The sequence below is a fragment of the Penicillium manginii genome (assembly GCF_028828005.1).
Source record: "Penicillium manginii strain IBT 31320 chromosome Unknown utg000007l:1.0-2284322.0:1.0-2285126.0, whole genome shotgun sequence".
Lineage (NCBI taxonomy): Eukaryota > Fungi > Ascomycota > Eurotiomycetes > Eurotiales > Aspergillaceae > Penicillium > Penicillium manginii.
The window spans coordinates 654,583-682,242 of NW_026643108.1; the positions used below are offsets into that span (position 1 = coordinate 654,583).

The 27,660-nt window shown below is 49.3% G+C and overlaps 10 protein-coding genes across 10 annotated transcripts; 7 read left to right on the forward strand and 3 right to left on the reverse strand.

Moving 5' to 3' along the window:
- Nucleotides 1–539: 539 nt before the first annotated feature.
- N7533_010168 (putative homeobox and C2H2 transcription factor) lies at nt 540–3,110 on the forward strand (the record flags this gene model as incomplete). Its single annotated transcript, XM_057106818.1, has 1 exon — nt 540–3,110. One exon carries the CDS (start codon nt 540–542, stop codon nt 3,108–3,110), a length of 2,571 nt encoding a protein of 856 aa, XP_056956035.1.
- A 1,401-nt stretch (nt 3,111–4,511) lies between these two features.
- Nucleotides 4,512–6,394, forward strand: N7533_010169 (uncharacterized protein; the record flags this gene model as incomplete). Its single annotated transcript, XM_057106819.1, has 3 exons — nt 4,512–4,755; nt 4,808–5,282; nt 5,335–6,394. 3 exons carry the CDS (start codon nt 4,512–4,514, stop codon nt 6,392–6,394), a joined length of 1,779 nt encoding a protein of 592 aa, XP_056956036.1.
- Nucleotides 6,395–6,646: 252 nt separating this feature from the next.
- On the reverse strand, nt 6,647–8,406 carry N7533_010170 (MFS transporter; the record flags this gene model as incomplete). Its single annotated transcript, XM_057106820.1, has 5 exons — nt 6,647–7,058; nt 7,123–7,261; nt 7,323–7,370; nt 7,432–8,224; nt 8,305–8,406. 5 exons carry the CDS (start codon nt 8,404–8,406, stop codon nt 6,647–6,649), a joined length of 1,494 nt encoding a protein of 497 aa, XP_056956037.1.
- A 767-nt stretch (nt 8,407–9,173) lies between these two features.
- N7533_010171 (uncharacterized protein) lies at nt 9,174–11,067 on the forward strand (the record flags this gene model as incomplete). Its single annotated transcript, XM_057106821.1, has 2 exons — nt 9,174–9,216; nt 9,275–11,067. The coding sequence occupies 2 exons, from the start codon at nt 9,174–9,176 to the stop codon at nt 11,065–11,067; spliced, it is 1,836 nt and encodes a 611-aa protein (XP_056956038.1).
- Nucleotides 11,068–11,457: 390 nt separating this feature from the next.
- N7533_010172 (uncharacterized protein) lies at nt 11,458–11,749 on the forward strand (the record flags this gene model as incomplete). Its single annotated transcript, XM_057106822.1, has 2 exons — nt 11,458–11,509; nt 11,550–11,749. The coding sequence occupies 2 exons, from the start codon at nt 11,458–11,460 to the stop codon at nt 11,747–11,749; spliced, it is 252 nt and encodes an 83-aa protein (XP_056956039.1).
- A 722-nt stretch (nt 11,750–12,471) lies between these two features.
- Nucleotides 12,472–14,682, reverse strand: N7533_010173 (uncharacterized protein; the record flags this gene model as incomplete). The annotated part of the gene is made up of 1 exon (XM_057106823.1): nt 12,472–14,682. The coding sequence occupies one exon, from the start codon at nt 14,680–14,682 to the stop codon at nt 12,472–12,474; it is 2,211 nt and encodes a 736-aa protein (XP_056956040.1).
- A 934-nt stretch (nt 14,683–15,616) lies between these two features.
- N7533_010174 (Zn(II)2Cys6 transcription factor) lies at nt 15,617–19,120 on the reverse strand (the record flags this gene model as incomplete). Its single annotated transcript, XM_057106824.1, has 6 exons — nt 15,617–16,302; nt 16,357–18,132; nt 18,202–18,393; nt 18,482–18,805; nt 18,879–18,928; nt 19,005–19,120. 6 exons carry the CDS (start codon nt 19,118–19,120, stop codon nt 15,617–15,619), a joined length of 3,144 nt encoding a protein of 1,047 aa, XP_056956041.1.
- A 1,626-nt stretch (nt 19,121–20,746) lies between these two features.
- N7533_010175 (flavin reductase family protein) lies at nt 20,747–21,533 on the forward strand (the record flags this gene model as incomplete). The annotated part of the gene is made up of 2 exons (XM_057106825.1): nt 20,747–21,049; nt 21,114–21,533. 2 exons carry the CDS (start codon nt 20,747–20,749, stop codon nt 21,531–21,533), a joined length of 723 nt encoding a protein of 240 aa, XP_056956042.1.
- A 481-nt stretch (nt 21,534–22,014) lies between these two features.
- N7533_010176 (homoserine acetyltransferase family protein) lies at nt 22,015–23,455 on the forward strand (the record flags this gene model as incomplete). Its single annotated transcript, XM_057106826.1, has 6 exons — nt 22,015–22,156; nt 22,218–22,713; nt 22,755–22,897; nt 22,967–23,114; nt 23,183–23,262; nt 23,325–23,455. The coding sequence occupies 6 exons, from the start codon at nt 22,015–22,017 to the stop codon at nt 23,453–23,455; spliced, it is 1,140 nt and encodes a 379-aa protein (XP_056956043.1).
- Nucleotides 23,456–24,889: 1,434 nt separating this feature from the next.
- On the forward strand, nt 24,890–27,172 carry N7533_010177 (polynucleotide adenylyltransferase; the record flags this gene model as incomplete). Its single annotated transcript, XM_057106827.1, has 8 exons — nt 24,890–25,038; nt 25,110–25,258; nt 25,322–25,696; nt 25,759–25,970; nt 26,024–26,633; nt 26,683–26,797; nt 26,850–26,979; nt 27,113–27,172. The coding sequence occupies 8 exons, from the start codon at nt 24,890–24,892 to the stop codon at nt 27,170–27,172; spliced, it is 1,800 nt and encodes a 599-aa protein (XP_056956044.1).
- Nucleotides 27,173–27,660: the final 488 nt, after the last annotated feature.

The window sequence follows — 27,660 nt, forward strand, 5'->3', positions numbered from 1 at the left end:
TGCAGCGTGCGATTTGCATTCCTCGGACCTCCACTCTCTTCTCCGGTTGACACTGCCATTGGCATTCCTATGGAGTACGGAGAACCGAGCGTGGACATCGATGTTGACACCGATGGATATTGAATGATGACGTTCTTCTATACGAGAACATCGATTTTTCACTGCAGCTCATGGCTTGAATGGGCTTACCTAGCCTTAAGCCTCAGCCTCACCTGTTTGGCCCCGCCGTCTCAATGACATTTTGCTATGACTGTTGCCTTTATCGGCCCACGGCAGAAAAAGGCCTTGGAACCGGCCAACTGAAAAGGGCCCGATTCGATTGATGGGCTCCTCTTAGCGCCGCATATTGTCCCAGCCCATAGGAACCCAGACTCCACCATTGATTATTCACCCTGCCCTCTCTACCCCGGACCAAGGGTCCCCCCCCTCGCAGACCGACTCTTTTCTCTGCCATTCCCCGTTCTTGGATTCTTATCTGGCTGTTCAAGTGAAGTTGATTATTCAAGGACAAGGAAAAGAATATTCGCTTCTTCTCTACAATGGAGTACTTCGACTTTGAAGGCGCTTCGTCAGCCCATGAGTCAAACCACCAAAGCGACGATGTCGCCTCGGTTGACCTAGAATTCGACGAGCCTGAAGAGCAGGATGACAGATTCGACTCGCTGCTCCATGACCAGAAAGATCTACCACTCGATTTTCCCATTGACCCGCCCGTCCCGGAGTCGGCCGAGCAGAATGCGGAAGTTCCTGTCGGCCCCGAACAAGACACCGGAGTCTACCCCATGTTCCGAGCCCACGAACCCTGTGACTTTTGCCGCCGCATGGGCCTTGACTGCTTTATTGCGACAAGAGGTGTTATGCAAAAAGCAGGTTGTACCTGTTGCATCTCCCTCTGGCGCGAATGCAGCTTTACACACGCCAGAGTTCCTGGCCGCTTCCTCCAGACTTTGCATCCAGTGAACGAGCACACCTATACTTCCAAAGGTGGCTTAACTGGACTCAAAGCCTTGAAGTCGGTCTCGTACAACGCATTTGGCGACGACCCTGATGGCCGCTCTCGCAAGTCCAGTGCTCGATTTTCTCGCAAGGCGATCAATATCTTGAAAAGTTGGCTCCGCGAGCATAACGACAATCCTTACCCTACCGAACCTGAGAAAGATCAACTCAAGGAGAATACGGGCTTGACAAGAACCCAAATTGCCAACTGGCTTGCCAACGCTCGTCGTCGAGGCAAGGTTCCCCCAGTCGGGGCCGAGTCTGCCGATTCGGGAGCGGTCAATATTCCCGGCCAGCAGCACCCTAGGGATGTATCTCTCATGACTCCTTTGGAACGTTGGAAATACTCTCCTCCTGAGAACGAACCTGCCACGATCAGCGATATTAACCGTGCCTTGGCTAATCCACCTTTCGATCCCGCGCGTCAACGTCAGAAACCTGGTCACGTGAGGGGTCGCCCGGGATCGAGTACCAATGACTCAAGCCACGCCAGTTCCGAACATAAAAGATATACCGCCTCGGGTAGCAGTTTGGATACTAGTCGGTCTTCCCGCTCAGATCTCTCTTTTGCCTCTGCCTTTTCTCATCGGTCCTCTTTGGGCTCATTCGGCTCAATGGATCGCAAAGATCGTCGCCGCCGCCGCAAGACCTCGGTGCCTGTCAATACTTTCAACCACCAGAAAGCTCGAGCATCTCGTCCCTTCCAATGTACTTTCTGTACTGATTCATTCACGGCTAAGTACGATTGGCAACGTCATGAGAAATCAATGCATCTCATTCTGGACCAATGGACTTGTTCTCCCCACGGCGGCGTAACAGAGGAGAATGGTATACTTCGTTGTGTCTTTTGCTCCATCGCCAATCCAGACAAAGATCATCTCGAGACACACAACTACATCAGCTGTCAAGAAAAGTCCCCACAAGAGAGAACATTCTTCCGAAAGGATCATCTGAACCAGCACCTTCGACTCATGCACAATGCGAAGTTTCAACGATGTATGGACAAATGGAACAGCAGCATCACCAATGTCAAATCCCGCTGTGGATTCTGCGGAACTGTTCTGCTTACCTGGAAGGACCGAGTCGATCACCTTGCTGGCCATTTTAAAAATGGAGCCAACATGGCCCAATGGCAGGGTGATTGGGGCTTTGAGCCCTGGATCCAAGAGCGAGTGGAGAATGCAATCCCTCCCTATATGATTGGATACGAATGGCGATCTCCCAATCCTTGGGCGACTGATGGAAACCCACCGGCGTTGCCTGTCCCGAACGATGCCAACTGCTATCATCGCCTGTCACGCGAACTCACGGCTTATATCCACAACCAAACAGCGCAAGGACTTGTCCCCACAGATCAGATGCTACAAGCCGAGGCTCGTCGGGTAATTTACTGCACAGACGATCCTTGGAATCAAACTTGTGCAGACAACCCTATTTGGCTGAGGGTCCTGAAGCGCGAGACGGGCCTCGAGGTCGCTGTGAACGACGAGAACATTCAGTTTACCGACTTGGGTCTTCAACCTCCATTCGCCGCTGTTCAAGGTGGCTTGCGAGAGCCTGTAAAAGAAGCCAAACCACTGGCAACAGCAGTCTTCCCGGGTGCACTTCCCAGTCCCGCGGTGTCAAGTCCTGGCATCCGAAGCCCCGCCTACCCTGGAACAGGCTTTTCATCCGCAGCGGCCAGTCGACCGGGCAGTCTTTCAGGGAGTTATGCTGGCAGTTCAGGGATGATCTCAGCTGGAGTACCAGCCTTCGCTTCTGATTGGGGCAGCAGCATGACTGGTGGCCAAGCCTCATCCTCAGCACCCGCAGATGGGGGAGCAGCTGATCCGCTCGTGCAGATGGGATTCGACCCAGCCTTCCTGCAGCGCCTGAACGACAACTACAGTGAACTCACGCCGCCTGATATCGATGGTATGAACTTGATTGAGCCAGGTGATTATGACGACAAGGGAAAACAGCCTTGGGTGGATCCAGCATCGCAGATCCAGTCTGGTATAGTTCCTGCCTCAGATCCTATTATCATTGCTCATTTGAAAGAAGGCGGCCCTCCTGCGTCAAATGCAGCCCAGCCTGGTATGCCTGCATTTCAAGATAATACTGGACACTTTTGATTGTTATGATGGAATATGATGCATCTCGGCTTGAGCGGAGTTGGTTAAAAGTTTATAATGCGCTGGAATGATTGGACGACGGAAAGTCACAGTAAGAATAGCTCAGATTATTATTCTATTTTCTCTATATTGTTAGAAATCAATTGGCGTTTCCCATTTTCTCCCACATTTTTCCTTGCTCATCATCACACCTTCCTACCTCGTGGTGGGCGGTCCGATTGGGAATCAAACCCCACCAAGGCCAAGCCCAACTAAGACCTCTCTACGCTCGGAGCCTCTCCTATTGCTTCTAATCTGACCTATGCATTCCAGTGGTTGCGTACCTGATCCACCCACTACACACGTGGGGCCCCGGGAATGAATCGAATTGGGCCTTCTTTGCCGGGCTCCGTGCCGTCTGCTTGCTTGACTCATACCTTAGGCCACGAACCGTTTGACAGCACCGCTATTCATACAGCACTTCTTCAGACCTAAGAGACTGCTTGGTGGGTTTATTCTCGGTAGATTGCCGAAACACTTAATCTTGAAATTGAGTCAAATGTCCAAGTTAGGCCTGCGTAGCCGTATGATGTATCTGCAACTTGAATTCAGCTCCACTATTCGTCCTTAGCACAGCACACCGACTCATCAAGGCGCATTATGCTGCAGTCTACGCAGGCTCTGTCTTAAAATTCTTTCTTTCCTTCGCCCACTCAGCGTATGCAAGGGTCCTTGTTGTTATCACATCGCATAAATCACTCCTTTGACTTTGTAAGAGTTCTAGCTTCGGGCTTGTAATCACTCCGAGATTTGGGCCGCGTACTTGTTCATGGATCTGCTTATTTCTGTATTGAGGTTTTTGTCAAAGAGCGAGGTCTCATGCTGACGCCACAAAAATGTGGATAATGTGATTGGCTTTCTTATAGATCAACGCCCATAATCCTCGTATAATATTCAAGACACTATAGGTGCTTTTGCTTCCGGATCAATAGGCAGTCCTTTTCTTTTCGCGGCACACTGATTTCGCAGTTCGGCGAGATGGAAATATTTCTCTTTCGAGTTTCAAGGTTGTCACTGAGGTCATGGTTCAAGTTAGGATAACGGAAGCCGTGGACAGAAATGCAATGTATATCTACTTACTAGTAGTACTGCCTCTCTTCAGACACTGGCAGCTGCACTGGTACCTCAAATCTCCTTTAGGATTCAAGACGGAAAGCCTCCGCTATAACCCATCTCATTAAGGTCAATAGGGCGTAGGCACGAGGACTCGCAACAAGGATAGGGAGTTCCATAGTATTCCGGATATCCAATTTGGAGTATCCGATTTTTCTTTATAAAATGGAAAGATGCTTCCGAGCGGTTTTGGTGCAACAAGCTTAATCTAAGTATTTGAATATTACACTGCATCTACTAAATACAAACATGAAGTTCACAATCGGAACTTTCTTGCTGCTGAGTCTGTGCCTGGGAAATTGGGTCGAAGCTGCGACAGTCTTTTTCCCTCTTGTTTTGACTTGGCAAAACACTAGCGTTGCGGGGAATATTAGACCTGTTATTCACTCGAACTTTCAGTTTCCAGGACCCGAGCTCCAAATAAATCAGGGTGATAATGTTCAATTCGCTGTCACGAATTTGTGTCCTTTTAACGTTACTGTGCATTTCCATGGTAAGACCCTTGGTGCGAATGAGGTGGGTGTGAGCTAACGAGGTATCTAAAGGAATTGAACAGCTTGGAACCCCTTGGTCTGACGGGGTTCCTGGAGTTTCACAGCGCCCAATCGTGACAGGGCAATCTTTCCTTTACCGATGGACTGCTGTTGACTACGGCGCATACTTTTATCACGCTCATCATCGGGGCCAATTGGAAGATGGTCTTTACGGCCCAATTTACATCACCCCGCGGGCTAGTGAGCCCAGACCCTTCAGCTTGATAACAACAAACAACACCCAGGTGCAGGCTATGCTGACGGCTGAAAAGAACACCTCTCCCCTGTTGCTATCAGACTGGCGTCTTCTGACTTCGGAACAAGTTTGGGCTGCCGAGGTTGCCTCTGGTGTCGACTCTTACTGCGTCAATGCACTGCTTATCAATGGCAAGGGTGCAGTGTCTTGTCTACCTCGAGCCCTGATACAGTCATTGATCACACCAAACGTGCAAGCCGTGTTGGGAAATGAAACTCTTAGCGATATAGCGTAAGCATATTGACCGGCAAAAACAAGAAATGATCATACTCACACCATCCAGATGTTTCCCGCCAAATATTACGCTTTTGCAGGGAGACTATCCTCATAACTTTGACGCTCTTCCACCGACAATGTTCAGTGGATGCACGCCTACCAAAGGGGAGCAGGAAATCATTACAGTGAATGGACAGCAATTCGTCAGCTGGGATTTGACTAGTGCATCTGGGCATCTTGAACTCATTTTCTCGGTAGATGAGCATTATATGTGGGTCTATGCTGTTGACGGCCGTTACATCGAGCCCATCCTTGTCAATGCGATCAACATTCCCAATGCGAATCGATACTCAGTTCTAGTCCCTCTTGACAAGCCTCGAGGGGATTACTCGCTTCGCCTAGTCAGCGGCAGCCAACAGCAAATCCTAAACACCACAGGAATTCTTAGATACCAAGGCAGGCCTCAACTCAATAGGCCTTCCAACCCTTGGGTCTTGCTGAATGGTCTCAATGCCACTGCAAACACTGTATTCCTAGACGAGTCACTGATCATCCCATACCCGGCTATTGCTCCTGCAGCTACTGCGGATGTAACCTACAAATTGACTATTCAACACTTCAACGCGTCCTATCTGTGGACCCTCGGAAACGATAGTTACAACCTTGAATTGGAAGAGGCCCAACCTCTCCTCTTCAATCAGAATTCCATCCCAAGTGACTTAGTTATCCGCACAAAAAACAACACCTGGGTAGATTTGATCATCGAAATCGACGCCCCGCCAATCTCGCCTCCTCATCCGATCCACAAACATTCGAACAAGCATTTCATCATCGGCCAAGGAACAGGGGCATTTAACTATACAGATGTTGCAGAAGCCATTCAATCTATCCCTGGGTCCTTTAACCTCGTCAATCCCCAGTATAGAGATACGAGCGATACACCCATTGCACTTTTTGGGCCTTCGTGGCTAGCCATACGATATCATGTCGTCAACCCGGGCGCTTTCTTGCTACATTGTCATGTGCAGGTCCACCAAAGCGGTGGAATGGCATTGGCTATCCTGGATGGTGTTGATAAATGGCCTACCATCCCTGCTTCATATCGTCTTGATTCAGGATTCTTTTGAATGACTGGTACCTGGGTAGGATATGATACCCAACTGTCCCATATTAGTCAGAGGAGTAAATATAGCTCGCAATTACGGCAGGATCAGGTGGAACTACCAATCATGGGAAGACTATAGTAAATAACAGATTCAATTCAAAAATCCATGGATTTGATTATTCTCAAACGAGCACTATTTGGTCTATCATGCTTCCAACGCCAGAAATGCGAAATCAAGACCATAAACCCATCAAAAGAAAATGCATGATAACTTTTAGGCCATCTCATCACCCGTGGCTTTGTTCTCGGGTACCTCTCCCTTCATAACTCTCTGAGCAAATGGACTCCGGCCCCGAATCCACTCTCCATATCGCATAAACGCGAATGGAATGATTGCCAGAGACAAAGAGATGAATGCCAGCAAGGATGTTGCCCAATTGATCCCCAATTTGCTATACATAGGGTTGGTCGCCAATGGCAGACAAACAGCCATGGTAGATCGGATGGTGCTGGCAGCGGCTTGGGCTGAAGCCGAGTACTGCTTATAAGCATCGGTCAAATAGTTGATCATAGCCATGAAAATAAGAATGTATCCCAGGCCGAAGAAAAGTCCAGACATAATGGGCGTTATTGGATGAATGGATGTTTTGGCGGTCCATGCGAGCCAGAACATGGCAACGGGGAGTCTGGATAGGTCAGTACTGGATGATATACCCGAGAGAAGATTTTGAAAGACAACAGTCAACTTACAGTGGTGCTCCAATGGCGGCGAGCGGAAGACGCCGATACTCCTCGACCGTTGTCCATTTCTTGCCCGCTTTATGGGCTTTGGTATGGAACATTCCGTAGCACATGAAGATTGTGAAGGCGATAACGGCGCCAACCGAGACTTTAGTAATATCATTAGCTCTGGGTTCAGGAAAATATAGTATGTATGTATTTAAACTTACTTGGGAGGAAAGCAAGTCCAGCAATACCGGCCGAAAGTCCATATAAATCTATAAATCGGGTTAGTTGCGACTTTGATTGGGTTATTCTCGAGGGATTTTCGCCACTAACCTTGAAAGACCAGGGGATAGGCCTGGAAATACAGATAGAAAACGGCATATGTGAAGCCCATAAAAAGAGAAGAGAAAAGAAGAATGGGTTCTTGAACAGTCATCACAAAAGGTCGTGTGAATATGGTCAAGATTCCATCACCTTTAGGAATCGATTTCAAGATATTGGCAGCGTCATCGTCCGAGTCACTTTCTTCCTTGGCCTGCTTCTGCAACGCTCTTTTCTTGAGGACCGGGACATATGTCTCTGGGATGAAAACCATGAGAGGGAAACAAACAGCACCTAGAATCAGCCCGACCCAGAAGGTCCAGCGCCACGAGACAGTGGAAATGAAACCCGAGACGAGAGGTGCCATCTGAGGACCAAATGCGGTAACGACCATGAAAAGTGCCATGGCAGTTCCGCGAGTTTGAGGACTCTCAAGGATATCTGCATACAGCCCACCGAGAACTGCATTTGGAGATGCTGCATTCAGTCCCGTCAGAAGGCGGAAGATAAGTAGCGAGGCAAAATTGGGCGAAAGTGCGCAACCAAGCGTGAAGACGATGTAGCCAAAGAAGGTCCCGACAAGCACAGGTTTACGGCCGACATGTTCACTCAGAGGACCAAAGATTAGGGGACCGAGAGCAAATCCGACGAGATATAATGATGTTGGCAGAACGAGCAAAGTGCTGTCAACTGGAATGTTGAAATAAGCTGCAATTTCATCTTTCGCGCCAGAAGGAAGTGAGGATCCAAAGGCAGCATTGAAAATAAATAAGATGCCAGCGGCAACAATGTGTAGTTTCTTGCCCTGTTACAATTACTTGGTTAGTACTTGTAGTAGCGTTGGTTAGAACATCTTGGCTCCATTATGGCGACATATCAACTCACCCGCGAGAAAGTAAAAGGATGTTGGAAATGATTATTAGGCTGGCCAATTCCTCGTGAAGAGCCATGGCCCACGGCCACAGAAAGCTCTTTCTTCTCAGGCATAGAAATAGATTATCTTCAAATGATTACTGGTATGATATGTTGATCTTTGGGAGAAATTTTTGACAGGAAGATCAACGAACGCTATAGCTTTTTGACATAGAAATTGTATTGTCCCTGTGACGCCACAGGAACAATTGGACTGCTCCAATTTTTATCAAAATTTCTTCATCGTGACCCATCACTTGTTAAAGTAATGCCCCACCACGCGCCTTTGTAACGACAACTATGCCCCACAGCACGCCCTACTCTCCGCCCTAGTTCGGTCTTCTTCCGGGTACAGTTGGTTCGGGATTGAAGGCTCTAAGCGCCGACATGGTCATAGGATAACTTGCATGTAGCCGGAAGGCGGGGTTTAGAGCCCAGAGCTAATTGGATACAATGCAATCTATTTGCTAAGTGCATCTTTACTTGCAGATGTACGGAGTATAGATGCATCATGCCGATCGCGGGGTCAAAAAGAGACCAAACCTTAGCGAAACATTACATTATGTGGGAAATTGTGAGTCATAAATTGGAACTTTATGCTGTTTATTTTCGAATATACCAGAAATGTACTATCTACTTTCAATTCGTAGATCACTGAATAATATAATCTTTTTTTAAGGTTTGTCACTAGAGCCAAGATATTTTCGGTTTTTTGGTGTATTACATAAGATCGGCGAAATCGCCGATGAACGCAAATCCCGCTGCTTTCTGAGAAAGCAGCAGCCTCAGCCCGTTGAACCCGAGGCTACCTACCGCCCGATAGCACTTCCAATAAGGCGAGTATGGCCGAGGAGCATCAGCTTATCGATAGCTCGGATCTTGGAGGTTCGTCACCCGATTTGTTGTAATATGGGGTTCCCACACTGACATATTGATACCACAGTTTTTGATTCGGACTGGGGTTGGCTTGATACTAGTAGTAATCCCTTGTACTACTCCCAGGCAAATCAAGGTCCCGTGGATGGACTCGGAATTACAAATGAACAGCAACACATACAACCTATTTACTCACCTTTCGACTATCTCAGCCCTGACACCGGGTTTTTGGGTTCGGTATCAACATCCGATGTGAACCTGGAGGGGGCCGAGATCGGCCTGTCAACGTCAACTGGAAATAGTCCACTTTCACCTCTTCAGTCTGGAACTTATAGTCCATCGATGGGATATGTCAGTCCATACATGCAACATGGAACTCCAAGGAATCCCCCGCTGTCTCACCCGCCGTCTGGGGTGAATACCCCACCACGGGGTCTCCCGAGACGGCGAAGTCGCTATTTCATGCCTCGATCAACATCCAAGCAGACGAGCAATCCGATTATGATTCCAAGTGCACCTCAAACAGAGCAGTCTCTCGACCCGATGCAAAGATGGCAAGAATCACCGCCAGAAGACGAGCCAGCCTCTATGTCCGCTATCATGGATGCTGTCAACAACGCAGTCATCCAGGATAATGCTCGACTTTCCGATTACCCCAGCACGGCCTCGGAAACGAATAGCCGTGGTGGATCGATAGATGCTTTCCGTCAACACCGTGGGCGCCCTTCATCCACAAGCGGTGACAGTGGTACCAGCATCTCGTCTAAGTTCTCCGGTGCCTCGCACCGTTCTGCGGGCTCGGGAGTTTCTGGTGGCTCCTTGAGCCATAAGTCACAAGCGCGAGTAGGCAAGTCACGTCAGACAAGAGGGCAAATCAAGGGCCAGACGAAGGGACAGACAAAGGCGAGTCAAGATACACGAAGAAGATACTGCTGTACATTCTGCTGCGATCGCTTCAAAAGCAAGTATGACTGGGCTCGGCATGAGAAATCACTCCATTTGAACCTGGAAAAATGGGTCTGCACCCCATTTGGCGGCGTCGTCTTCTCATCTACCACCAACAGAACACACTGCGCATACTGCCATGCCCTGGAACCCAGTTCCGAACACCTTTCGCTACATAATCATCTCGCTTGCCAAGGAAATAATCCCGAATTTCGTCGAAAGGATCACCTCACTCAACATCTGCGCCATACACATAAACTCAAAGTCATGCCTCTGATCGATGATTGGAAAATAGCTGGACCGGCTGTATCATCACGGTGTGGATTCTGCGAAACCACAATGAGCACCTGGGCCGAGCGGATCGAACATTTGGCTGGACACTTCCGCGGAAGCACAACAATGAAAGAATGGCGCGGCGATCACGGCTTTGCGCCGTTCATTGCTGCACAGGTTAAGAACTGGATGCCGCCTTATATGATTGGATCCGAGTCACATAGTCTGATTCCATTTTCTGCGACCGACTATAATGTTCGGGATCACCTGAACCAGATCTCTGCTCGGGTACATGATGAAGAGACCTTTACGGAACAGGTCGATCTCCCCACGCTGGACGAGATTCCGCCGAGATCACAGTTGAGTTCGTTCACGGAGGTTTTGACGAAGCATCTCAGTCAGTATGCGCAGCGGCAGATGAAGTTGGGGATTGTCCCGACGGATGAGATGTTCCAGCGGGAATCTAGGCGCATTGTTTATGATACCGAGGACTCTTGGAATCAGAGTATTGCGGATAATTCGGAGTGGTTGGATGCTTTTAGGAGGTTACATTGTCAGCCAATGCAGATGGCTGAAAGTTCGCAGGTGGATGAGAATGGATTGCCGCATGAGATGGCTGGTTCATCATATGCCGCAGAATAATGCCTTGCTGGCTTAATTAATTTGCTGCGAACATAGCAATTAATACAGAACAAACAAGACAAGTAATTTACGACTCTTACGATTTATACTACCGGAACTATAAGGGGTACTTCGGACTTTGGATAGATGATGGAAAGTAGAAGTGGGAGCTTCGAGGTGAATAGAGACGAAAGGATTAGGCAGGCTGCACTTGTACTTCTAGACATCCGCGAGTTTTGGACATCTCTTTCCTCCCTCTTCCCACCTACCCCCTCTCACTCCTCGCTCTTTGCTTCTCTAGCATATTTATCATTTCGCCTTCTACTCTTCGACCCAAAACAAAATCAATTACTTCCAAATGACACTTGCTGAAGTGGCCCACCCGACGCCCCTCCAAAACATCCCCCGAAAATGTCAACCAACAACAAAGGATCCTCAAACGAGACGCCGAAAAGAGCTAAGAGTAAGTTCAGACCCTTATCTATGAAACAACTTCAACAGAGTCCAGCAGAGCCTTACTGACAATGTCACGGTGACCGAAAATGCAGGTGGTTACGTCTCAAACAACAAAGCCTCAGGCTCAATTTCAACCCAAGAAGCTCTGAGATCAAAGGCTTCGAATTCAATCTTTGACAAAGCTATGAATGGGACTACAAACCAACAGAAGACCGGAATCAAACGAAAGACGATGCACCCAGACTGAGCGCAAAGAGCGGACATTTCCGGACTATACTGCATACGAATTCAACACGGCTGGAGAGAAGATAATTAGGGCGACGAAGAGAGTGGAAGACGGTCCATGGTTCGAGTTCAAAACGTATGACCAAATGACCACGTCCGTGTGGCCTTTACCAGGATATGGAAGGAATTTCGGAGTACATTAGCAGAGACCGCTGGCTTTGTCCGAAACAAAAACTATGATATGATGCTCGAGAGGAGTGCAATGGATAGTGAAGGATTGATTGCGTTTTATTGTTCTGATTTAAGATAATACGTGTGTTTGTTTTCTTTCCAACATAGTTCAAGTTAATTTCATTTCATACAAATATCCGATCATCAATTGGCTAAACCGAGGCTAAAGGCTAAAGAAAACAAAAGATGCCCAAATCGCGTATATCTAGTAGCAAATCCAGTCAAACGTTTCAACTCATATCGTTGCGGTCATATCATAAATTTCCAAGCGAGGTCGTGTTTGCATCTGTCCATTTCCAACAAAAAGAAGAAGAAAAAGAAAAATATAACCTCCACTCGGGAGAAGCATTTACGCTTCTTCATCCTGCTCAATCTCGACTTGAGGGTCAAGTTCGTACTCCTGATCTTCAGATTGATTAGGGCTGGCATCTTCCGTTACCACGGGAGGTACTACTAGCTCGGAGTCGATCAATTCATCTCCCGCAAAAGAGGTAGAAGATGGGATAGGGTCGTCTACCGAAGAGCTCGATGATGCTGATTCGGACGGAAGGGACTCCAGACTGGTGGAAGTTTCTTCAATTTCAGGCGTTGAGGTCGAAGATGGGCCTTTTCCTTCAATTTCAGATGCTGAGGTAGAAAATAGCTCTTCTTCTTCTTCGATAGCAGAGGCTTCTTCAGCATCTGCAGGCGGTGCCACTGTTTCTGTAGCAACAGGCCCAGGCTCGACCGGTGTCTCACTTGGGTTGGCGAGAGGGGGGGAGGAAGCTCTTCGATTGATGAGGCAACAGGCTCAGAATCAGCTGGGGTCTCCTGAGAGTCAGCGAGAGATGGAGAGGCAACTTCCTCTACCTGCGATGGAAGCGAGGCTTCAGCAGAGGCAACAATCGATTCAGGCGCTGATACCGAGGCAGCTAGCATCGAGGTAAAGCCGGCCTCCTCGGAGAAGCTGGCAGGAGAAGCCCGGATGACTGAATTATCAACCATCACATTTGGCGCGTTATCAAAGGCAACGTTGTCCGGCGGGAATACGTGCAAGACGGATTGAGGCAGTTCTGGGCGAGCACCAATGGCGAGGAATACCACCAGTATACTCATCAAGACAAGTGCGATGTTGCGCCTATCACCGGCCAACACGCGGATGTAGTTGATAAGTAGGGTCTGCAGAGCAATTTGAGGTTGTTTCGTTTCCTTCTTGGACTCATCGACTTTCTCGATTCGGGCTTCGGGCTGCAATGTCCGTTCATCGGACTCGATATCCATGCGCATAGCCACGGGCACAGGCTTCGGCGGAGGGCTCGCCTGGAACGATCTGGGATCACTGCCAGTCCTCGAATGACTCTGAATGGACAGGCGTCTAGGATCGATATAGTTCTGCGTCGGATCAAAGGTCGAGCGAGAATCAAAATCTTCCTTCAGAACAGCCTGTTCTTCGGCAAGTCTCTTCTCCAATGACCTCCGCACATCAGACGGTAACCAAAGCCCAACCTCAACATCAACCTTCTCCATCTCCTTCCAAGCCGCCGCCCAAGCCCCCGCACGCATAAGCCCATTCGCCGCAAAAACACGAATCTCCCACTTGCGGTTACTATCATGCTTCTGCACTCGACCCCCACAATCAGGACATTCATCCCCTTGCTCCCCATCCGTCTCACTCTCCTCCCGATCAGAGCAATATTCATCATAATCACCCCTCTCAGACCCATCCTCATCCCCCTCCCCACCGTGATACCTCTCCTCCCCGCCGAGGAAATGCCCCTGATGAAGCCTCGCCCGCTGCAACTCAAGACTCTCCAACAATCGCTCCTCAAGCATATCATACAAATCCTCTGGATGCGAAATCAAAACGCCCCGATCTCGCGTAACCCCAGACCCAACCTTCTCCTGCAAACGCCGCCACCGCTTCCAATACTCAACCGGCAGCATTTCCTCAACAATGCCCTGATTCCGCGGCAGCGACGCCCCAGCCACCGGCAACGACGGCGCAAGCAAATTACAATGCAGCAGCACAAGCGGATACTCTTTCTTTGGCTTTGGTGGGGCCTTTCCGGTCGTGGGGGAGTAGTAGGGTGATCGCTTTAATGGCGATGAGCCAGGGGACCGTAGACCCCCGCGTCGGCGCGGTGGGGTGAGATACTCGTCGTCGTCGGCTTCATCTTCTGTGTGCATTTGCATAGCGCGGACGGAGCTAGGCTTTCGGAATGCGCCTTCGCGTTGGCGGATTGTGCGGATATTGTTCATGTTCACGTTCATGGTTGTGGTTCTTGGGTGGTCGTCGAAGCCGCCGAAGCGGGCTTCGTCGTCTTCGAGGGTGTGGGTGTATGCTGCGGCCATTTTCTCGTGCGGGTTCATGGAGCGCATTGAGGGGAGTTTTTCCAGGGGGTGAATTAGGACTGAGGCTGGGAGGGAGGAGAAGGAGGAGCGACTTGATGCTCGTGATTTCAGGTGGTCGAGGTCTAGTTCGGTGTCGGCCATGTCTTGGCTGAAGATGTCGCTGGTTGAGTTTCTGGTTGATGGGGATGAAGACGAGGGGTAGGCATAGTCTCGAGACATTTGGTCGTCCTCGGTGAGGGTGTTTGAGGTGTTGTCGAGGTGGGATGTCTCGTATGAGGATAGTAGATGGTGTTCCTTGGTGGGAGGGGCGCAGGGTTGTGGACTTAGGATTTGGTCGGATGGGTGGCGGTGGCCCTCCGGGATGAAATGACTCTCATCATTGAGTCGGGCCATTGGTTAGCATATGTTATGTACTAGTATTTCGAGGAAAGAAATTGTGAGGCTGGTGTGATCGTCACACCGACCTGTTGATCTGAGGCAATGTTGACGTGGCTCACCGCTTTGGTTGTGCCGGGCAACCATCCAAAGCATTGACATTGCTGAAATAGTAGAGATTAGATGGGGGTTTGAATTTAATTTAATTTAATTTGAATATCACTTGACATGTGGTCTGACACAGAGAAGTGCCATGATTTTTGAGTGTCGTTGACTCCAAGTCTCAAGCTCGTAGGGTTACCCGTTGAATTACTTGATCTTATCATTCGGCTGTCTAACGGCTCACTAAATACCAGGTGGACACCGGTCCACCCACTCCACATTCAAACTGTCTCCATTCACACATATTCAAGATCGTGGTGGTATCACGATTCAAACCGGATCAAACGTGCAAGCACCCACTCGAGTAAACTAACAAGTCAGTGAAAGAGATCCGATGCAAAGACCCGGGGCCGATCTATAAAAAAACACGTAAACAAAGTCCCCGCTGACGCCATCCAATCAGAAGGACCATCCTTTCTACTAATGATAATAAGCCTACTACTAGTAAAAAGTCAATATCATAAAAACCCCAGCTTATTACATTGGGAGCCTAGCTATTATTCAATCATGTATTATCATTTCAATTACCCAGTATCTAGCTTGCACTAACTATTGCCGCTTTGCTAGGGCCGACTGGCCAGCAGTCAAACAAAGGTGGTCGCAGAAAGGTAGATGACCACCACGGCAATATCTGACCACTCATCCAAACTACTCTCCGTATAGATGTGATTGCAATCCATAAAAATCCAAAGTCATCGCTGAACACCAATGCAAAAGTCCGTTCAATAAATACATATATACCAGAAGGGAAAAGCCCAAGAGAGGCAGAATAGAATAAGAAGACTCGTTATTATGGTGGTGGTGGAGGTGGAGGGTGAGGCGTACTGTCGTCAGGGCTTAGGAGCGGAAATCCGTGATTTTCACCGAAAAAGCTGAGCACATCTTGCGGAAGGTATTCGAGCCAAGGAATGATCTCCCCGTTGGAAAAGGGAAACGATTCTTGTTGGTGGAGGGTGTTCATGTCTACATCGTGACTCTCAATCATCATGCCCCCCGTACTGGCGTTCAAGGGTCCCATGTGTCCATGGCTATGGTGCTCCGCCGCGGCGGAAGTGACCCCATATCCGTAGGCTGACCCACCTTCCATTTGATTAGATGGGAGATTAGGAGCGTATCCTCCGGGGGCAGTCGTGCGAGAGGTTGAGTCCGGGAAGGGGGAGTTCATGCTCATAAAGTAGGGTGGGCTGGCGCCGACCGTCCGAGGTACTGTAGCGAACTTTGGATTGTTTGAAGCCAATGAGGGCGCAACTGGCTCGCCGTGGGTATGGGACGGGGCAATGGCTGAGAACGAAGATGGTGCTCCGTGTGCAACATTTGATTGCACTGGGAGAGTCGGATAGCTGTGACTGTACTGGGACGGATGGGTTGTTTTGCTGATGGGCGGGGGAGGTTCGTGTTGAGCCGTAGGCAGTTGATACAACAAGCTGAGATTAGGCTGTGAAGAGTTGGTGGCTCCTGCGAGTGCCCATCCAATGGCTAGACGGAGAATGTCAGTCACAGGGCGCCAATGATTGTAAAAGATGAGCGTACCTTGGCTAGGATCGATCTTGGGAGACCATTTTCCATCTGACGATATGTCAGCCACCCCGGGCGTCCTTTCTGCATCAGAACTTTGATCCATCGGCCTCTGGCCCTGCCAGCCTCCGGGTGTAAATGCCTGGTTTGGTGTATTTTCCGTAGTATTCTCCATGTCTTCAGCGGTGTAGAGAAGAGGATCGACAATTCCTTTGGCCTTTTGATCGAGAACAGTCAATATGTACCTTGTTCCCTCCCAGTATGAATCCAATGCTTTCAAAGCCTTGTAGCAACGCTGGTAGTTCTCCCTGGCGGCCGACGCCAGTAGAATATGCTTGGCGGTCGACTTCCGCTCTGATCCACCGGTAGGCTCCATTGTCGGCATCACGAAACCACTCGATTCGTTGGCCAACAAGGCCTGTGGCGGTGGATGCGAAATCGAATTTGAAGAAGGCGTGGAATAATATGCACTTTCCATGAGAAACGCGCAGGCTGCAATGTACATAGGCTGGCTAGTGAAAGGGTTACCGATAAAGCTCTTCCCGTCCACGAGCTCAGAAAACGAGAGTATGTCAGCGATTGTCTTGGCCGACGACATAGATAGCTCGCGACTATTGGGATAAAGATGCTGTATTGTTCCGCCGAATGAGTTGAGCAGCGTGGGCTGATGAAGGAGAACAATCAGAGTGTGGAACCAGAAATGGAGGAGAATGAAGTTGGTTCCCTCCTTGGCCTTCACATAGGCCTGGAAGTTTGCGGCGTTGAAATAGAGCTTTGGGGAGAGTCGTTGGTAGATTCCAGTCAAATCACTCTCCATCCCGGCGAGCTGCTTGAGGGTATCCGGGGTAACGTGATTCACATCCTGGATACCGTTGATGAGATCGGTCACCCGCCCGTAAAGGTGGATAATCCGTATCAGTGGTGGGAAAGGCGCGGGCCATCCATTTGGTAGTTGAGACTCGGATTGCAGGGGAAAGCAGAGCTCGATGTCTTCATCTCGCAGGGTGACCGGCCTTCCCGTACCCGACGAGATGACACGATCCAAGAAGAAAATACTCCAGAAAGAATCTACTTGTTCTCGCTCTCTGGCCCGTTCTGAATCAGAGGCAGGAGGCGGGCCCTTCGGACTCTGATAGATGTCGAAGTCGTCGTACTGGTCCTCTCTCAACTTCCCGGCTTGCCCAGTCATGACTTCCTTCGGCGTAACGCCTTTTCGGCCGTAGTTGTGTTTTAAGCCTTGATGCTTTTGCAAGCCCAGATCCTGCGCCATGCGAATTGAGATGCCCAGGTACATCCAGAGACCACTGTCGTGATTGGATCCAAATTGCTCGTAGGCTAGCAGCAAACATGCTTGGACGGCGGAGAGAGTCGGGCATGATAAAACGTCCACTAGAGCACTGCTTGCCCGCTGAGCAAAAGGTAACCCTCGATCCCAGAGATTGACATCAGCAGGCAGCTGGGAGTGATCGATTGGAGGTGCCTGGGGAGGAGCTAAAAGCGGATGTGGGGAGAACCTGGCCGACAAGGCGCATACTGCATCCACTAGCATCGTATCCACCTTCTTCTCATTTAGATCTTGAAGAAAGCGATCACGTTGGAGAAACGGAAAGCTACAACCCAGATGGACAAAAAATAGTTCGCTAAGATGAGACACTAATTTGGAAACGGGTAGGGTATCGTCACGGTCGTAAAACGGAATCGTATTGGCATCGCGATTTTCGCGGTTATCTGCCGGTGGAATTCGAGCGGGTGTATCTGAAGGTTTAGGGCTTCTCAGTGGAGAGAGCGACTCTGTGGACACAGATGAAGAGAGAATCAGCTGGCGTGGCCTTCAAGAGAGGGTCGCTGTATTGTACTCACCCGATGACATGGATTGATTACTTTTGCGTGATCCCCGGACTTGTACAACCTTGGAATCAGTTAGATATTGTGTGCGTCGATGACTCCGAGAACGGCCAACCATTTGTTTGAAACCCGGGACGATGGCAGTTGGGCCGAAGTATCGAAAATACGGGACATGGGTGCGACTATTGGAGCTCATGGAAGTGCGACCTAAACAGCGAATTAAGCTTAGTATGAGGATTGCAGCAAGGCTTGGCAGAATTGTATGATACAACTTGCCAGGATCTCCTGGACTTACTGCTCTCCGGGCTATCACCCCCCAGCTGCGCGTCCGCTTCTTTATTGGTACGTGCCGAGGTATCTCTGGAAGACGCATCTTTGGAATCTGAGCGGTTTAATGCTTGCGGGGACTTTTCGAGTTTGTTATGTTGTCCGGAGGCAGGCGCGGGCTCTGGCGAACAGCTTTCGACAGCGCGAGAGCTACGTTGGCTTGGGTCATTGCTGTTCGAAATGGAAGATATCGGCGGGGCCCGCGACGCGGAGTCGGACTGTGATCGCAAGTGGGCAGTCGACTCGCTGTAACCGAGACAGACATGTTTATAGTCGGAACAAGTTTTGCAGACTGCAGGAGCATGCGAATTAGCAAGTGAAGGGTTATGACGTCGAGTCTCTCTCCGGGGATGGGCGCGATGTACCTGGTTGCTCGCCGGAACAGCGAATTTTGCGCCGGCGACAGGTCAAACATCTACAGGCGATAGGAATCTGTTAGCATCTCTAGAATTTTGTAGCGCAAGTTTGGGGCGGATATGCGCCAGACATACGCGGCGTTGACTCGGCGGCGTTTGCTTTGCGGCTGGCCATCTGTGGCCACGAAACGGATCTGTCTTGGACCGGAGGAGGAGGCGCTATTTTTCTTTTTAGGAGATGGAGGGCCCATGGCGAGCAACAGTGATTATCCGTGGTCACGACCCATTGGGGCCCGGTTGAGGGGAGGCGGGCGAGGCTGAAATGGTGGGATAAGGCGATATGAGGGAACCCTAGCTCAGAAGCTAGGCGGATCCAGGGCCGAGGCAGCGATAGGGGAGGTTATGGGAGAGGAGAATCGACTCTAGAAGGGACAACTTCATGAGGAAACAGTGTGGTGGTACCAGGGTGCAGACGAATAGAATATCTGATGATGTTTCCTCGGAGTTGAGGGGGTGGAAAAAGAGGAAGAAGACCGGGGGTGGTCCTAGAGCCCAATAGGAAGGGATAACAATGAGGGAGAAAGGAGGGAAGCTTGACCGCCCATGAAAAAAAAAGGGAACAGAGAAGGGAAGAATTCAAGGAGGGAAAGGGAGGAAAGAAGAGAGAAAAGCAGAAGGAAAAAGGAAAAAGAAGTAATGGAGGAATCGGAACAACACATTTGTGATTTCACGATCTGGTCATGGGATCGGTGGGGCATACGATTTGGGACGGAGTAGTCATAGTCATGGTTATAGTCATGGTACTGTTATAGTTATGATTATAGCTAAAGTATAAGCATATACTAGTAACTAACTAATACACATTAAATACGAGCAAATAGATAGAGTACTAAGTATTCCAGTTCCTGCACTGTGGTTGTGTAGCCCTGGAGTATAACCCCGGTAACTCGTTATACTCCAGTCTCTTCGACTCTCCACACTGCGGGACACTTTTTCCCCTCGTCAACATCCCACACATACACAGTAGCCGGGGACTATAGTAAGACTGTAATGTATCCACCATCCCACAAAAAATCTCTGACTCCCATGGTGCTGGACCAAGTCCACTTGATCCCTCTTATTGTCTTTCCTTTCTTCTTCTTTTTACCGGTATATTAGCCGTGATCTGTCGGGCGAGAAGTACATGGGCACCAAGGCGAGCACACCGACATAATATATTTGCTTTTTGGGGTCTAAGTATGCACACCCTGGGCCATACAGTGCAACGGACCTCTGACGTATCTTACCCGATGAACTGAAACAGATCGGCTCCGCTTAACAGTGGGAGGCCGAGTTAGCGAGATCCGTCAGGCACCCCATCTCCGTGTGCCTGTGCCTGTCCCACTGTCTGGTGTCGGCCCGAATTCCGAGTTTGAAGCCACGCTCTATGGCCACGCACTACACTGCAGATATCCTCACGAATACCGCTCCTGTGCGTCTCTTGATAGCAAAAAGTGCGTGTATATATCTAGATAGCGATAAGCTTCATCCGAGGCTTAAGATTGCACCCTTTCGGAACCTTAGGCTCCCTTTTAGCATTTATTCCCATACAATAGCTTTCATACCTAGCAGGATAGAGCCATTGCCACTACAGTCTGCTCTCATCTTCATGCCTCGACTCCCTACCCGTCTATCTCACTTCCTTGTACAACCATCGTGAGTTCCTCACCGTTTCGGTGGCGAGATCGCGCCATCCATCGTGCTCCCTGCGGGGCACATCAACACCTTGGGAGGGATGAACATGAACAACTAATACCTGGCACATGTACATCCCTAGTTACCGTCACTCTGCATCCTTCTTCCTCCCAACCCGTCGATCTTTCAGCCACAATCCCACCATGTCCAAAGCCCGCCCCGACTTCGACCAGCTCCAGGCATCCCGTCCAGACTTCAACCACAACGCCCAAGTCACCTTCACCAAGCCTCCCAACCCAACCTGGAAGGAAGGCGACGGCGCCAACGATGGCGGCGCAAGCTTGAAAAAAGACCACGTCGAGATCGACCCCAATGAAGAAGGTCGCTCCGTCGCTTCAAACTACAAGCTTCTCATTTCCGGCATGGTACCCCGGCCCATCGCCCTAATCAGCACAAAGTCCCTCGACGGCACATCAACAAATCTCGCCCCCTTCAGCTACTCCCAAGTCATCAACCATGACCCCCCCACTCTTCGTCGTAGGCTTCGTCGGATCCCTCGACAAAGCCAAGGACACGCTGAAGAATCTCAACGAAACAGGCGAGTGCGTCATAAACATCATCTCCGAGCACTTCGTCGAAGCCGCCAACGCAACCGCCATAAACGCGCCCTACGGCGTATCCGAGTGGGAGACCTCTGGTCTCACGCAGGCCCCGACGTCCGTTGTCAAAGCCGCACGCGTGAAGGAGTCGATTCTAGCCATCGAGGCGAAACTGGTTGAGGTCAAGGAGTTTGAGAGCCGGGCTGTACCTGGGAAGAAATCTAGTGTTTTGGCGATCGTTGAGGGCGTACGGTTCTGGGCGCGCGAGGATGCTATTGATGAGGAGAGGAGCTTGATTGATTTGGAGGTGTTGAAGCCTATTAGTCGGCTGGGTGGGATCTCGTATGGGCGTACTACTGATGCGATTGAGATTCCTAGGCCGCAGTTTTGAGTAGTGGGTTATCGTTCCATTTATGATTGTCCTGATGGGATCGTTCGTTACATAGACTACGGAGAATAGGCTCGGAGAAGATAGATCTGAATTTCGATGCTTTCTATTACGCCGGGGAAGTAGGTAGGCACGTATATTGAATGGGTGGAGGAGTACTTCGTGATTCTTGCTATCGAGACTACTATTTTGTACGACCGATGCTCTCTATTCGTACATGCAAAACAAGCATCTGACGATGATGTACTACTAATATCTTTTACGCTAAACTGTGATCATGTAAAACCTACTAATACTATGTCTAAAAGCTTCACTCTCGTGCAACACGACAGGTCGGAACCTGAGGAACATCCGACGCAAAGCGCCCCGCGTGCGGAGAGGCGGGGTCGCTGTTATCGCAAACTATAAATGGACCAAACCCCGAAAGTTAGGGTCACCTCACTGGCAAATCTATTAGTTTTGTGCAACAATAAATTCAGAAAACATGTCCGATGATTACGAAACCTTCAAGCTTGGAGACTGGGAGCTCCAGTGTGGAGAAAAGATACCGGATGCCCACATCGCATACAAAACCTTTGGTGATCCCAAATCACCAGCGATCATTTACCCCAGCTGGTTCTCTGGCAGTATGTGAATCCAATTACGGACACTCATAGAGTGATGTAGGCTAATAGTTTCAAATCCCAGTGATATCCGATAATTTCTGGCTCATCGGAGAAGACAAAACTCTCAACCCTGACAAATTCTACATCATCATCCCCGCTCTCTTTGGAAACGGACAATCGTCTTCGCCTTCAAATCAATCCACTCCCGCACCCTTCCCCAAATGCTCCTTTTATGATAATGTCCGTGCCCAGCATGAGCTCGTCACCAAACACCTAGGTATCACCCATGCGCGAGCCGTGATCGGATGGTCCATGGGAGCGGCGCAGACTTTCCAGTGGGCAACTCAGTATCCCGAGTTTATGGATATTGCGGTGCCGTTTTGTGGATCAGCGAGGACGTCCTTGCATAATCAGGTTTTTTTGGAAGGTGTTAAGAGCGCCCTTATTGCTGTGAAGGATACGAGGTCTGCTGGTTCTGGCGAGATTGGCGTTCGAGAAGGGCAGCCGGATGTTCGGGTTTGGTCTGCGAGAGAGAAGGATGTTGGTCTTAAAGCGTTGGGGAGGGTATATGCTGGCTGGTAAGAAGTAACAAACGGATAAGTTTCAACTTTAATGTTAGGTTTCTTGCTGACAAGATGGTTGAATGGATAGGGGGGTTCAGTCAGGCATTCTACAGACACAAGCTGTACGAGACTGTGCTCGGATTCAAGGGACTCGAGGACTTTATGCAGAATTTCTGGGAGAAGTGGGCTTGCTCTAAAGGTAGGTGATTAGCAGAGTCTACTAATATCCGTGGACGAATCGCCGGACTTTGACTAATTGGATACATAGATCCTGAAAACCTGCTCGTCATGATCCAGACATGGCAGAACGGCGATGTCTCCAAGCAAGAGCCATACAACGGAGACTTTGAGAAGGCTCTGGCATCTATCAAGGCGAAAACTTTAGTTTTACCTGCTAAGACGGATTTATATTTCCCGTAAGATGATGCTGAGTGCCTTTCCAAGGTTGATCTAAGATACGGTTACTGATTAAGTGGGTGTATAGGCCAGAGGATTCGGAGTATGAAGTCGCCTCTATGAAGCCCGATATTGGGAAACTGGATGTCTTTCCTTCAATTTGGGGTCGTGAGTATTTTGCTTTATCTTCCTTCATCGCCTTTTTGATCCAATCTAATATTGAAATACAGACTGGGCAGGAGGGCCTGGAGATAGCAAAGAAGATGTTGAATGGCTGGACAGACAATTGGCAGGATTCTTTGCCGAGAATAAACCAGATCGGGTTGCTGCGCTGGCTCAGAAACTAACCAAGGCGCTATAGCTTCGTGGGATATGATGCGGGATAGATAACTAGCAGTAGTCATTTTGTTACATTAACAATACCCGTCGAATCATTAACAGCTAAGGCAAGGCATAAAAGAATCGCGAGTATATATTTACCAATTAAATTAGGAATATTTGATTGAGGGTGGCCATCTTGAATGTTGCATACAAAAGGATTGAACTCGGACGTAACAAGCAGGAGTTTCCGAGTTAAGGCTTCAGCCTTGGAACCTCCCACTACATCCGGGACTCCTGGCAGATATTCTACCGATTAGATTTTAAACAACCTTGGACTACTATAACAGTTACCCCGCAACCTTGATTTCAGATCCTTCAAGTTATATAAGCCTAGAAGGTAGCTTTAGGATAATATCCTCAATCGAGACACCTTCACGGCACTGCTGCTAGTATACCTAAGACCCCTTTTGACCTTTCGCAAAGTTATAACAAAATGACCATGCCGAGCTCATCTCTTTTTGATGTCACCGGAATTTTTGCCGTAATAACTGGTGGTGGGAGTGGCAAGTGGTGAAATCCGGGGGGTTTGAAATTGTCAATCTTGTCAAGCTAACAGATCGAACTAGGTCTGGGGCTTTTCATGACAAAAGCGTTGGCAGAGAACGGCGCGAAAAGAGTATATATCCTCGGAAGAACAAGGCATGTTCTGGAGCAGGTAGCGAAAAAAAAATCGAGCGTAATATTTCGCGATTTATCTTCATTTTATGCCCAAGCCTTAACGAAGATTAGGGAACCCAAAACATACTTCTCGTCCAATGTGACATCACTGACCAGGCTACTTTGAAGTCTGCATTCGCTTTTATTGAAAGGAACGTCGGCTATGTCAACCTCCTTGCTGCGAACTCAGGCATCTCTGGACCATCTGGAAGGGTGCCGGATGGATCTAGCATTTCGCAGGGGCTTACTGCAATGGAAACTGTGTTCTAACTGATGGAGGACGTTTGAGCGTGACACCGGCCACCTATTGGATTGCTTGATTTGAGAGAGGTATCAGAGGAAAGAAAAAAGAATATCGTATGAAATCCGAGAGTAATCCGCAGAAAAATCCGTCATTTGGAGTATTTCAGGTGGTGAAATGGGAAAGTCGAAAGAATAACTTGAATTCAGGCAGTCAGGCATCAGGATAATATAGGATCATGTGATCCTCAAGTTAGCGCCCATAGCAAGGAAGCGCGGCGTTAGATCGAATCACCAACTCCTTGACTTGCCATTCTTTTCTCGTCGCATTGCAACCTTCGGTTTCTTTTGTTTCTATTTCCTCCTATCTTCACCATCTCTTTACTTCGGTGCTCTTCACCTCACGCGATCGTGACGTTACTTACCTTAGTTTCTGCCGTTATCTAATCCCTATCTTCGTCGCAAAGCTACACGGCGACCATCTTTCGGCAACTCACTCTTCCTTCACACAATCATAATGGCCGCGCCTCCTGCTCGACAATGGGGTGTTACCCCTCCTATTTCGACCATTCTCCCTACTCAGGATGAGCTGGCCGCTAACGATGATCTTATCGCTGAACTGAAAGCACAGAACAACTTCGAGTTACCCTCGGAGACGGAACGAAGGTGCGTGACGGGGATCAAAGAGATGGATCCCGGGGAAGTCTCGGAGCAAGGCGCTAATGATGAGAATACAGAAAGCAAATCCTTCAGCTTCTCCAGCGCGTCGCGCTCGAGTTCGTTAAGGGTGTCAGTCGAAAGAAAGGGCTTTCCCAGGCTGCCGTAGAGGCCGCGGGAGGCAAAGTCTTTGCCTATGGAAGTTATCGTCTTGGTGTTTATGGCCCAGGTAAGTTCGCCCGGCTTCTTCTTTTATCACCATCGAGCTATCGCTAATCCCATTTGATTATAGGATCGGATATCGATACCCTAGTCGTCGGCCCGAAGCACGTCGTTCGAGACGATTTCTTTTCCGACTTCCCTCCAGTTCTCGAACAGATCGCGCCTAAGGGGTCTATTGAGAAAATGACCCCGGTCCCTGATGCCTTCGTTCCTATCATAAAACTGGAGATATCTGGCATCAGCATTGATCTGATTTTCGCTCGACTGGTCGTCTCCTCCGTGCCAATGAACCTAGATCTCAAGAATAATGACTACCTCAGAGGCCTGGATGAGTTCGAGGTACGATCGCTGAATGGAACGCGTGTCACTGATGAAATCTTGGAACTTGTTCCCCAGCAAAAGACATTCCGTCTTGCACTACGGGCGATTAAGCTCTGGGCTCAACGTATGTGGAATTCCCTCCTACTTACAAGCTGGTGAAGATCTAACACCCTTCTCTTTGAAAAGGCCGCGCCATCTACTCAAATATTGTTGGTTTCCCCGGAGGTGTTGCATGGGCAATGCTTGTGGCACGAGTCTGTCAGTTGTACCCGCAAGCGACCGGCTCCGTCATTGTTGGAAAGTTCTTTAGAATCATGAACAAGTGGGCATGGCCACAACCGGTTTTACTGAAGCAGATCGAAGATGGTCCTTTGCAGATGAAAGTTTGGAACCCGAAAGTAGGAATACCCGTGCCTCTCCTTGTGCTACTCACACTGACTGAAACGTTCAGATTTATCACGGCGACCGATTCCACCTGATGCCCATTATCACCCCTGCCTACCCTTCGATGTGCGCAACGCATAATATTTCCATGTCGACAAAGGCTGTCATTCTACGTGAGCTTGCAAGAGGTGGCGATATTGTGGACAAGATCTTTACCAAACAAAATTCTTGGAACGACCTGTTCACTCGGCATTCCTTCTTCACCCAAGCCTACAAGTATTACTTGAACATCACAGCTACAAGTAAGACAAAGGAAGCTGAAGCGGTCTGGTCTGGCCTCGTGGAATCTAAGCTACGTCACCTTGTCGGCGCTCTTGACCGCAAAGCAATTATTGCCGTTGCCCATCCCTTCCCAAAGGGATTCGAAAGAACTCATCTCGTTTCAAGCCCACAGGAGATGGAAGCCGTCAGAAATGGATCCACTCAGTACCAAGCTAAAGGCACGACGACCGAGACCACTGATGAGACCAAAGATGCCGCCCATCAAGCTGCGGCGGAGAACGGAGCTGAAAATGCCCAAGTGCCGGCCCCTGCGGAGCAGAAGCCTGAGACTGAGCCCCAGAATGTTTACACAACTAGCTATTACATCGGTCTGGAGCTAAACCAGCTTGAACCAGGTATCGTTCCACAATTTTCCTTCATCTTGCCAAATTCTAATTATCATAGGTGCTCCGCGGTCCCTCGATATTTCGGCAGATGCTAATATCTTCAAATCGACTTGTACCTCGTGGCCTGGCTACCTGCAGGATATCCACGATCTATCAATCACCCATGTTCGCAAGTACGTAACCAACCCTGTACCTGGTAGCGCTATTCACTCTGACCGTTTCTAGCTTCGAGTTGCCCGATGATGTGTTCCAGCCTGGCGAAGTCCGGCCCTCCCGACCCGTGAAAACAAAGAAGAAGGTTGTCAAGAAGAGTGCCGAGGCTGCCGGTCAGAAGCGCAACATCAGCGAGCTGGACGTAAGTCAACGGAAAAGAGCGAGGAGGACCTGACTCGGCAAGCCACCGATACTCGAACTCGTCTGCCTATATCTTATACAACAGATATGCACGGTACCAGCGGCCAGAATTACTAACTCTTGACTCACCATAGGATTCGCCTCAAAGCGCAGCGAAGCGTCAAGTTACTTCGAATCTCGCCGCCCCCGCTTGAAAGAAAGTCACAACCTGATCCCACTCTCTCACTTCGGGGCTGGTCCCCTTCTCAAATTGAATCAGGAACCTTGGTCTGCGCGCACGCGTAACTAGCAGGTTCCTAGTCTGTAATATACCGCAATCGCCTGTGAATCCGAACACTGAAACCCCTCACTCAACGGCCGCGGCCGCAGTGAGCCATACACGGAGCACAAGGTTGGTTTTTCTTTCTTTCTTCCTACTTACCCTTTCTATGATGCTATTGCAGGGCCGGCGATTAGATTAGAGGCTGTCTTTCTTCGGGAACAAAAAGCCTGAGCGTACCCTAAGGTACCGACCCGCCATGATTACCACATTTGCAAACCTGGGGTCTCTTTCTGTTACAACATCATCAAAACCGAAGTAGTCTGCTCTTCTCGGTGCGTGAACTTGAACCGTATGGTGGTTTTCGGTTGGTTATCTTCCACATAGCTTAGCTAGGGTAGTTCAATCGAAGATATTTTCCCG